At 39.9% G+C, this 12,274-nt stretch overlaps 1 protein-coding gene across 1 annotated transcript in view; it reads left to right on the top strand.

The window, feature by feature from the left end:
* LOC119425271 (tyrosine-protein kinase STYK1) overlaps window positions 1–12,274 on the top strand; it is a 13,715-nt gene continuing 1,441 nt past the window's right edge. Inside the window, exons 1-8 of the mRNA XM_037692794.1 lie at window positions 1–205; window positions 3,123–3,178; window positions 7,141–7,512; window positions 7,594–7,818; window positions 9,709–9,890; window positions 10,177–10,245; window positions 10,511–10,716; window positions 10,791–10,831. Coding sequence (XP_037548722.1) covers window positions 3,124–3,178; window positions 7,141–7,512; window positions 7,594–7,818; window positions 9,709–9,890; window positions 10,177–10,245; window positions 10,511–10,716; window positions 10,791–10,831 — 1,150 coding nt within the window. The 5' untranslated portion in view covers window positions 1–205; window position 3,123. The remainder of the gene's footprint in view (window positions 206–3,122; window positions 3,179–7,140; window positions 7,513–7,593; window positions 7,819–9,708; window positions 9,891–10,176; window positions 10,246–10,510; window positions 10,717–10,790; window positions 10,832–12,274) is intronic.

The raw sequence follows: 12,274 nt of genomic DNA, 5'->3' as shown, positions 1-12,274 counted from the left end.
CAACAGAAACTGCACTTGTGAAACTGTTCTCATCTCCAGTGGGAATGGGTCTGCCTGTGGACTCACCTGCACACGTAGGACCAGCTGACAACCATGGAAACTGACAGGGTGGACTGGAGTTTAGCCGTCAGCTGTAAACCTTCACGTCCAACCAGACCCATATGTTTGGAGTTTGACACCTGAGCAGACGCACAGAGCCCGCCAGGTGAGACGTAGACCCTGTAACTTTGAAACTGAAAGGAAAGCAATTTGTTGTTTCACAGTGGGTTTAGGTTATTAACTCCTTATGTAGCGTGTAGTTCATCCCTGTCCAACTTTAACCTTTGTTATTCGTTCAGCCTTTATTCATACAGGTTAGTCTCACCGAGTCATTTTCAAGACAGACCTGTTGGTTACCTGTTATGTCAACATGTCTGCACATCGTCATATACAGAGAAGTTTGGAGGCAACAACTGTCAACAAGCAGATTTACAGACATCTTGAACATCCCTTCCCTGCTGATTTTGTTAAGTTTATTCTTGTATAATCTGCGCTGAGGGAACTGACTGAGTGACTGCAGGACGCGAATAAAAAAAAGAATGCAGTCGAACTGGTTCAGTAACGTCAGGCCAACCTAAAGCGCAAATAGAAACTTCCGTGCGACTCTTGTGTTTGTGTCACATACCTGTGCCTTTGTCCCGGTTGATGAAGATGATGCAGCATTATTCCTGCTGTGGGACATTCATCCTTATTTTTGTCTCAGATGCTAAATTATCTTTACATCAACATGACAACATTTGCTGAAATTCGGTTGCGTTTACTCAAACAGTTTCTCTGAAACTATAACGATGCATAAACAAAATAATCTGACGACACATTGTTTAAACCTTGTTTAAATTGTTTATATTCAAGCTGCTGTTTAATATAACATATTATATTACACAATTATTGTTTAGCATATATCTTAGATTCTTGTATACAGTTTTTTTTAATACTTTATATTTTTGCTATTTTTGGGTGTAACTGAGATTCTGTGTAAACAATTTCATTCCACCTCATGTACCACATGTGATGCGAATGACAATAATCTTGAACCGTGAATAAATAAGCAAAAATGTAAAACTCTTAAAACAACTTGCCGTATTTTTCACTGTATAAGCCACACCTTTTTGCATAAACTAGCGTGCCCTGCGACTTATACAGCCAAACCACTTGTTTATGTTTTTTCTTCCACATTTATAAACCAATTTTTGTCTGAGATCCAATGATTTCATTCATTCGGACATGGAAAATATTGAACACTTCCATTTTCAGCCACTAGAGGGACGCTGACATTATGTGGGGGGTTGGGGTGGGTGGGGACGCAAGGACGGTGAGCAGTCAGAGACGACACACAGAGGCACTGCAGAGTTCAGATAAAATCACTCAGTTCAAATAGATCCCTCTGGAGAGATCCGTGCACTCGGGGATGTGCCGAGGACGGCCAAGGATGAATCCAAAGAGTCCTGAAATGATGACAGAATGTTTATTCAATTGGGCCCCTCTGAAAAGTTCATGGAAACTCCTCAGTAGGCGTGGAGGGAGGGGCTGAGCATCAGGTTTACAAAACTTCCAGGCAAATTAAGATAAGATGTCCTGTCGAGGCCAGTCAGGGAGCCGAATTCAGATAAACACGATTGTTTTGAGGACAGGAAGAATTTAATCAAATCTACCTTGAGTCTGCGTCGGTCCACTCGGTTTTGAAACATCCAAATTAAAAGGCCACACCATTGGATCATGCCTGAGAATAATCCCCGAGATCTGATCCATTCTGCCAAAAGCATTTGAGTCTGGGTGCTCGAGGCACGAACCAAGCCATCATAAGGCAAGCAGCCTGACCGAGCCCAAATTTGCTGCCTACAACTTCCTTGATTGTAGATAAACCAGGAACCAGCCAAATCCAAAAAGCAGGAACCAGTTATCATAAATCCAATTCTATATGTGTCCTTAAAATTCACAGATGACAGCAGAGACATCAAGTCTTCTAAGTCGATGAGATATCCAGCTGCGTGCATGCCAACAGAGCAAATCGGCTCACCTAAAGCGTCTTCTCTTCAAAGAAATGTTATTGTGTTGAGGGACCAACTGATCAATTCCAAATCCATAGTTATGATTCGGAAGCTCTAAAACAGTTTCACAAACAGGCCAGAGCAAAAGCAAAGTGGAGAGGGAGAGGAGGAGAATACGTCTGCCGTTGACAAGAGCAAGTGTTGACTTGATTATTGGCCATTAATTAATTGATACTTGGTTATTAATGAGACACTTGGCTTGCCTTAGTAAACCACCTTCATCTCGCTCCGGCACTCCTGGCACAAATGTCAAATCAGCTACCTTTCGCCACGCCGCCCAGGTGAAATGCAGCTGATTTGACCATTGAAGTGCATGTATTAAGTAAAAGTTCAACCGAGACACACCTTTGCTATAATGTTGAGCAAACAAATAATTGTTTTTAAGGTGGTTATCTTATTAAATTTTGAAAAAATGCACAGCGAGTCCTTCCTCTGCGCGCTCCCGCAGCCGCGAATCGGCTTTTGAAATGCAGCTGATTTGACAAAGTGCATTTATTAAGTAAAAGTTAAACTGAGACACACCTTTGCTATAATTTTGAGCAAACAAATAATTGTTTGTAAATGTTAATCTTGTTAAATTCTTCCCATGCATACTCCCGCGGCCGCCATTTGGCAATTGATTTTTGGCACAACACCGGACACTTTTATTGAATTGGAGCTACTGTTAATAAAGTCACACTAAATGTAAACATTTTATTACTCATTTAGAGGAATGCTCTGGGATAAAGAATTAAGAGTCTGTGGGAATGTTGACAAGTGATTTGAGATGTTTGTCTTTTTTTATATTTCTAATTTGATTACAGATATCACAATTTCTATTTGCTGCCTGAAAGTCCTGATTAAAACAATTAACCAGTAAACCAAATCCATTCATGAAAAGCTGAACGGACAAAGTTAAGTCCGAAAGGTTTCTGACGTTTTATAAAATATAACGGCAGAAACTCTATCAAAACGTGTTTAATTAGGAGTACTGTAAGCGCGGATGTGTTTTTAGCTGATTGTGATGCAGAGGTGTGTTTCTCTTTTTGTCTCCAGCATGACAAGCAACAGCACGAACGCTACCCTGTGCCAACCAAACGACAACATCTGTAGTAAGAGCCCTCATGTCTTCCTCGTTATCAATATTATCTGTCAGGGTTTTTCTTATCCTCAAACCACCAGTGTTCATGCCTCTCATCTCACTTTTTGTTTGTCATCTTCTCATTCAGCATCTCATGAGCACACGTTTCTCTACACATCAACAGGAAACTGCAGAGATCAGGTTTTTAAATAGAGTTTATCAGAACTAAGTGTCCAAATACTTTTTTTTTTTTTAATTGAAACATTTATTATTACAAGAGAAAAATATTTTATCTTTATGGGCAAGGCAGCTGACTCGGGACCCGAAGGTCCTGGGTTCGATCTCCGGCCATTGCACATCTCATGGTGTCTCTGAGCAAGACACCTCATCCCCAGTTGCTCCCTGGCACTTTCCATAGCTGCCCACTGCTCCACCTGGTGGTGGATCACTTAAAAGCAGAGATAATTTCGCCAAAGTATGGGAACATACAATGAAGACAATACATACACATTATTATTAATATATATATATATATATATATATATATATATATATAAATACTACATACAAAGATACAAAGAAGCAGTTTCAGTTCACCTCTGCAGTTGAAATAATCTAATGTAAAGTCCCGCAGTTGTGATGAATTGAATTTCTACTCAATTAAACAAAAAGGACGTTTGCTTTAAGTTGCCATGGAAACCACTCAGTAACACCGAGTAGGGCACAAAACCTTACAGGGTCAGAACAAATCTTTAATCGTAACAATAAAAATTCATATTTCGTGTGCATTTAATTACAGAGCCGTCAGCTCCAGCGTACAAACAGCTTCTGCTGTCATTTTCCAACAACATACTGATGAGATGACCGAGATGTGACGGAATCAGCTGAAGCCTCATGGCTCATCGATACTGACGGGAAGTTTTACCAAACATGAAAAGAGGAATGAAATTATCAAAACACAAGATAAGATTTCACATAATCCAAGAAATAAATGGTATTTTATAGCATTAGTGGCAAATAAAACTCATTACAGAGAATCACAACAAAATTATAATTTTAAAATCTCTCATGAATTCAGATTCCTGCATGGAAACTCGATCGTCTGCTTTATAAGCATTTATTTTAGATGCGCTTACAAAAATGTGCTTATGTAAAAAGCTACAAACTATTAATTCCTAACCATTAACTCCATATATAAATATTAATTTTATGCAAAAACAGAAAAGCCATAAGAATCTCGTTTTATTTGTCGATGTAGGTTTAAAATGGGAATCTGCGATGCGATCAACAGCTTTTTACATTTAAACTCTCCATCCTCATTCTTAGGTGATTACACTCTATAAAAAGTCCTCATTAGCCTTTTCATGTCATTTCTTAATAAATTTACATCAAATATTTAGCCTGGTAAGAGTTATGTTAGGGGAAATAATAAATTATCAATTGAGCATAAAAACAACATTGGAAATCAAGTTGGCAAATAAAAACCTGCTTTCTTATAAATTCAAGCCAACTATTTGATGAGGATATCGAGAAATGATTCACACCATTCCACAAAGTTCACGCCGCTCCTTAAAATGTGCCAGAACCAGAAGATATTTTCTTTCATCACTTTCTTATTTTAACACACGAGCAGCAATTTAAAGAATAAACGCAGGTGAGCTCAGAGACACGTTGTGGGTTCAGTGTCAATCATCTGTAACTAGAAAGAAACTCAAGTGAGCAGAATCCATGACGTTTTTCAACTCTTTTAGTTTTTGCGTACTCATGGTGACCAAAACGATCAGCGTTAGAAACATCCGTCTGCCTCAGCAGGAAAATCCTGTCAACACAGACGTAATGACGCGTGATCACGAACATCTAAATATTACAGCAGCTCTCCTCGTAGAACAAAGAAATGGTGTAGTCTGCATTCTCTGAGTGACAACACATGACTCATTCTGGTTTCTTCAGAACCAGTCTGCATACTGTAACATGTTGGTGCGTTTCATCACAGCCAGATACTGTAAACGTGACGATGATCAGTAAAGCATAAATGGGACAAACAAATACATTAATTTGGTAGTCCAACAATGTTCAATCAGCTCATCTGGACGGTTTCTGTTTTTGCTGAGATGTTTTGTCCTTCGTCCAAAGGACTTTTTCAGTCTGAGGAGCCACCAACAAACTGGAGTCCCACAAGCACAACACTCCCATTTTCATGGGAGTGTTGGATTTATACCTGAATTATTGAGGATGAACTTTGGTATATTTGGTAGTAATACATAATATGGCCCTTTTGTGCCCAATACATAGCAGGTACTTGGTCAGCTAACTTGGTCCCCCCCAGTTGTGCCCCCAGGGAGTCAGGGGGGAGACCATGTTTTCCCCGTCTGGTGGCACAACAAAGTATTTGCAGCCAATCAAAATAAGTGTGAATCGTCAATCAAAAGAAATTGCAAATTTGCCTCGAGACGAATGTGACGATGAGAGCTACAACGAAAGACGGACTGAAGCCGTGGTTCAAATTAGAAGACATCTTTAGCGGTTTGTCACAACGGGCTGGCGCTGGTGAACCCAGTGGTGCAGGCAAGCAGGCGAGGACTCAGGATAAATATATTAAATAAAGAATTTATTAACAAAACAAAAGCGCTGACAAGGCTGCAAATCAAACATGGAATGATCAGGAGGTACTTGCAGAACAGACAAGTCATCAACAGTGGACAGAAGACAATGCCAGGACAAGGACTAACACAGAGACACAGACTTATATAAGTTAGTATACAAGTATATAAGTTGGAGTCAGTCTCCCCACCATCACAGACATTTACACCTCTTGATGCAGGAAGAGGTCCACCTGCATCATGAAAGACCCCACTCACCCAGCACACACACTTTTTACCCTGCTCCCCTCAGGAAGAAGGTGAAGGAGCATTAAGTGTAGAACAACCAGACTGAGGAACAGATTCTACCCTGAGGCTGTTAGACTCATGAATCTCTAACCAGGATAATCACTGTGAAAAATCACATCATGTTGCTGCTGATCTGTTTCATGTTGCTGCTGATCTGTTTCATGTTGCTGTGTTCATGCATGCTCATCTGCTCACACAGACTCATGTTCGTGCTGCTGTTCTCTGGTGACGTTTTTTGTCATTAGTGCTTAGTGTATATTTAGCTGATGTTTTGCTTAGTTCATATCTTAGATATTATTACTGTTTTTCTTTTACATTTTATAGATGGATGTAACTGGGACCCTGTGCGCATAATCTCGTTCCACCACATGTACCACATGAGATGTGAATGACAAATAAATCTCTCCGACTTTGACTTATATACAAAGACTAACGAGACATAGCACCTGTGAGGACACGCAGCTGTAACACTTGAGGGGAAATAATGAACTGGGAAACCAGGGAGTGCAGGAACAGAGACAACACCAGATGGAGCTAGACACCAGGGACAAAAAAAAACACAACTCCCACAGGTTTTATAGCACAGGAAGAAGAAAAAGAAAGCATTCAATGACTTTTCCTGGTAGTCTACTGTATTATTTTTTAATCCAGCCATGTTTCAGGCACTGTTCAGATTTTTTTTTAACATATTTAATTAAAAATTTTAAAAAATCTTTCTATGTAAATATCTCATGTTACAACATGGACACCTGTGGCTTATACACAAGTGCAACCTTTAGATGTACAATTTCTTTCTTTTTTTTATTTAGTGGGTGCTGCTTATAATCAGGTGCACTCAATAGTCTGGAAATTACGGTATTTTAATTCCTAAAATTTTAAACAATTGAGACATTGAGGACTTTTTTCTTTTTTTTAGATTGCCGCTTCATTTTCACCGTACTTTAATCCCTCCACTGTCCAGTCTCTCTCCTCTAACTCAAACTGCTCGTCCTGAGCTTCCCTCTCTGCAGTGTCCAAACATTGCATCAGGATCTAGAGGTTGTGAGACTGCTTCTCTTTGGACCAGACGTTAACGCTCGTCCTCTCGTCTGTGTTTCCCTCCCAGTTGTTCGCGAGTACCAGCTGGAAGTCATAGTTGTCCCTTCGCTGCTCCTCGGGCTCAGCCTCATCTTCCTACTGATCATTTGTTCTCTGTTGTATTGCTGCAAAGAAGAGAGGACACGAGCACCCCCCCGCTACCACGCCTCCAAAAACAGACACACGCAGGCACAACACAACACGCACAGACACCACAACAAACACCCTCAACATCACAACACACATCACCACAACGCACACCCCCACCACCAAAACACACACCCCCGCCACCACATCACACATGCACACCACCAGAACACACATGCGCACCACCAGAACGCACAGGCACACCATCACAACACAAGAAAACACAACAGGCACCACCTTCGAGGGATCGATGGTAGGCGAATGTACTTTTTAATTTTCGTGACGTTTTTCGGTGAAGCTCGTTTCTGACCGTTTGGTCTTCCTCTGTTGAAAGCACCACCCGGGATTAACCCGCTGGAACACGAAGAGCTGCCAATGACGGTTCAAACCAGGCGGCCAGCCGAGGCCGCAGCGCCGCAGACGTCCACAGAGAGGCCCCTGGGGGGCTTCAGTCAGGTCGTTGCTCTGCCATTGTCTTTCTCCATCAAACCCAACAGCACAGTGAACCTCTACAGAGCCCGCATGAACAACAGGGACGTCATCCTGCGGGTGCACAAAGGTAAACAAAGCTGCTTTGAGGCACATCCCAAATAAAGAGATCCAGCTGCTCGCTCAGTGCGTGTTCGAGAATTAAAACATGCAATGGTCGAGGATTACATGCACAAGAAGTTTGTACTTTATATACCAAGGGCTTTTAGGAAGTTTCCCAGTTTCAGATCTAAAATCTCAACTCTAATCATCCAGTGGATTTAAAACAGATTACAGTAGTGCCTTGTTTCAGCAAAGTAGTAATGTTATATTTATTTTAGTATTTATATATATATTAAGGCTTTAGACACTTTTCCCACACCCTTGCAATGTTCAAAACTCTTACACCTATATTATTTTAATAACATACGTACAGTACTGTACATGTAGCTACTAAACTTTACTTACCGGGCTCTGCAGAACAGGAGCGGCTCTCGTTCTGGTCTGACTCGGTTCTGGTTCTGCAGACCTACCCTGCAGCAATGAAGCCATAACCCTAAACACTTAAACTTATAATTTTAACATACTTATATGTAAGCCTGTATTGATAACAAATTTTACTGGGTGATTAATTGTCTCAGAAATTATTGCGATAAACGATAATATTGTTTGAAATTTGACAATAATTGGTAATTGTAAAATTTAAGAAGAAATGTAGGGTAATTTGTTTTCAGTGTAGTACAATTTTTTGACCACCGGATAGCAGTATAAGACTGTTTGAACAGAGGGATGGATAGTGAGGCAGCGAGCAACGTGTCTCTAAGAAAAATGGGAGGGAGGCCCCTTGACGTGACGTGGGCTGTCTCCCTTTCCTTTTTTCGGTTCTCAAAATGGCGGACACTCTGTGTGGTTTGAGCTCTTTAGCATAGCATTTTTCACACAGAGCTTTTAATAAAAATTTAAAAAATCAGTAAACAAGTTCTCAGCTTCTTTTTGCAGAGAAAAACTTTTTACACAGAAGGCACGGGTTTCAACCGTGAATTGTGGAGCTTCGACAAGACGGAGGTTTTTTCCTCTCAGGTTGGTCTGTTAGGTTAGCTTAGCTCGTAGCTTATCTTCTCATCTTAGCTGCTTTTAACGATGAAAAAAACATGATTTCAGATAATTAAAATGGATTTTAAAGAGAAAGGGAGGGGTCAGTGAAGAATTGAGCCTTTTGTCATTCAGTGTCTTCAGTAGAAAAAGAGAGACACGAAGAAACTATAAAGCTGATAAATTAAAACGAGGTTGATAATTTTCATTTATCATGCGATTAATTGATTTATCGTTTATTGAGACAGGCCTACTTATATGTACAGTAGCTTCTAAATTTTACTTACCAGCACGTCCATGCTCGGAGGTCCTCGTCGGCCGGTTGAAAGAGATGAAAAACGTGCCAGTGGGCTCTGGATGGACCGCCGGATCTTCTGGGCGGGCTACCAGCTGTCAAGATTCACCGATGGGTCTGGAGGTCTTGTTCTGCTGTGGTTCTGATCCGGTTTGGTGGGTTCCGTGCGGCTCTCTGCATCCGCTGGGTGCCGAAGTCACTGTAATAAGCGCCAAACGTTTTCTGATTAGATCAAAACTTTCCCTTTAGAATTTCAGCAGAAGGAAACGGGGCTTCTGGACGGGGCCCTGTTGCTTTCTGGGAAATGTAGTCATTATGAGCGGGGATTCAGTGGAGGCCTATTGAGAGAAAACTACGAAATGGCAGCACCTGTTCAAAGTATTTTATTTTCCGTTAACTTTTTACTGTACAGTATCGAGTACCGTCCCAATCATGCGAGTAATACTAAAGTCTGTACAATTTATATCATGAACTGCGCATCCACAGAGCGAGTCCGCGAAAGTCGAACCGCGAAGCAGCGAGGGACTACTGTAATCCTGAAGAGGGTAGTTGCTGCTAAATTGAAAACATTATTTTATCTTTCTTATTCCCCAGAAACAGCAAGCAGCAGTGAGAAGCAGCACTTCTTGGACTTTGCTTCCTTCCTGAGCAGACTGGGCCCTCACCCCTCCATCCCCGCAGTGCTCGGAGTGGTTTCGGTGCAGCCACCTTTAGCTCTGGTGGTGGAGGAGCTGAAGCACAGAGACCTGCTGGGCTTCCTCTGGGAATGCAGACAGGTAGACACAAATCTGGTGCTTATCACACGGATAGCTCAAACTGCAGAACAAGGTGCTTTTTTCAGCTTTCTTCAGTTAGGGAAGCTTATAGCTCCCTGTCTAAATGTCACAGAAAAGACAAAACCATGCAGAAAAAATGAAGACCACTATTATTTATGACCTTAATTCATCACCTCTTTACATTTGAATCATGGTTTTCATGCCCTGAAAGCAAACTGACTCAAGCATTACAAAAGACCCAAGTTAGTCACATGATTTCTGTCTTTGTTCTTCTTCTTCACCGAAGGATAATTCAAGTTATGATATGACAGAGAAGAGGATTTTCACCATGGCAGGACAAGTGGCCTCTGCTCTGGTTAGTTCACGGCTTCCTGTAAATACGGTTTGTTGGAACTACTGAGGGAAGTTCATTTTTTACGTTTGGCTCAGTTGCTACCAAAAACTGTTGTTTTTCTTTTTTTTATTTTGTTGTAAATGAGAACAATATTGATTATCTGCTTAATGTAAAAAAAACAACAAAAGCCTTGTTTATGAACTTTAGTAGTTCTTGAAACTTTGAGTTGATACTTCAAACGGTAAACAAAGTTATTTTATGGATCATTCTCTTCTTCACCTTCTAGGATTACCTGCACAGTCAGAGCTGTATCCATGGCAACGTGGCGGCGCGCAGCGTTCTGGTCGGTGCCGACCTGACAGCCAAGCTGTGGGGACTGGGCTCGGCGTTTCGCAGATCTCAGTCCGGTTCGAGGGGAGCAGTGGAGGAGCTGAAGAAATGGCAGGCACCTGAAGTTCTGGCCGGGAGATCCGTTAGTCAGAGCAGCGACATGTGAGATCCTTCGTAGAAAAACATCATCAGACTGAAAAGATCAAAAGAGTTACTCACATTTATTTTACTGGCAGATGGTCCTTTGGCATCGTGATCTATGAAATGGTCACACTGGGTGAGAATTATTTTCTTCCTGCACAAAAAACTTGACCAGCTTCTCGTTTCTTTACATTTTGTTACTAAAAAACACATTTTTTTTAAAATATATATTTAAGCAGTCTTAAGCAATAGTTGTCCAAACTTCCTGATTGTCATTTAAATATAGATTTGGACATTTCCTGTTTTTAGTCTTTGCTCACAGCGATGTTGTAAAGAAACAACCTGTTGTTTTTTTCATTCAACCTTTATTTAGACACGTAAATCCCATTGAGCCTCGAGGACTCGTTTACGAGAGACATGATAAATAAATATTGAACATCTGATGTGAATAAAACTGCGTATTTGTACCAACAAGGGATTTCCCAAACATTACCATCTTAATCAGACGTGGGCGGCAACTTAAGGCCCAAAAATGGCCCTTGGACAATCTCCATCAGGCCCCCAGTATTCTTAGTTGTTGTTTTTTTTTAATTAAAAACACAACTTTTTAAATAAAGATTTTTTTTTTTTTAAGCAGCAATTTATCAATGACTTAAGAAAATTTAAATTAAACATCTTACGTAAAACATACAAGTTTGTTTTGCATATTTTCGCTAACATGTATAACATGTTAAGCTAACGTGTGTAATATATTGTCACAAGAGCCAGTTTTCAGAATATTTCTTATATTCCTAAAGGATTTTGGGAAGATTTGTTGTATAAAGCATGCTAACCATGCTACAATTAGAAACAGGTCTTCTAGATTGTCATAAAGAAAATATTTTTTCCTATTCTCCATGTGGCCCTTTGGATAAAAAGTGTTGCCCACCTCGGAGAAGAATAAATAAACAAACAAATAAACAAAGGTTCAGACTGCTTTGGGGGAAAAATGCTGTCATATATATTACCATTCAAACTTCTGTTTGTTCTTTTGGTGTACTTTAATCGTACTAAATCTGTTTATGTTTCAAGTTTGCACAATTTATATGAGGCTAAACAGTTCATTTAAACCTGCTGCCCTTGGGTTGAAGTGCACGGGTTTGTAAAGTTGCACAGTCAAAAATTAACAGCAATATTTTGGGAAAAAGTTTTATTTTTTTTTCAAAGTTAGATTTTCACCATGTTATTCTTACATTTACAAATGTCATAGTTCCAAACTAAATATTAAATTCACAAGCTAAATATTTAGTTTACTAACTAAATACTTAACATGCAAGTTAAATATTTAGTTAGCAAGCTAAATATTTAGCTACATGTTAAATGTTTTGTTTACAAACTAAATGTTTATGCCCAAGCTAAATGTTTAATTTACAAAATATTTAACTTGCAAGCTAAATATTTAACTACATGTTAAATGTTTTGTTTACGAACTAAATGTTTATGTCCAAGCTAAATGTTTAATTTACAAAATATTTAACTTGCAAGCTAAATACTTAGCTACATGTTAAATGTTTTGTTTACAAACTAAATGTTTATGTCC

Source organism: Nematolebias whitei, chromosome 19 (genome assembly GCF_014905685.2).
Source record: "Nematolebias whitei isolate Nwh7 chromosome 19, NemWhi1, whole genome shotgun sequence".
NCBI classification, from domain to species: Eukaryota; Metazoa; Chordata; class Actinopteri; order Cyprinodontiformes; family Rivulidae; genus Nematolebias; species Nematolebias whitei.
Note: the sequence above shows the minus strand (reverse complement) of the source record. Positions and strands in the feature narration are given on the sequence as shown.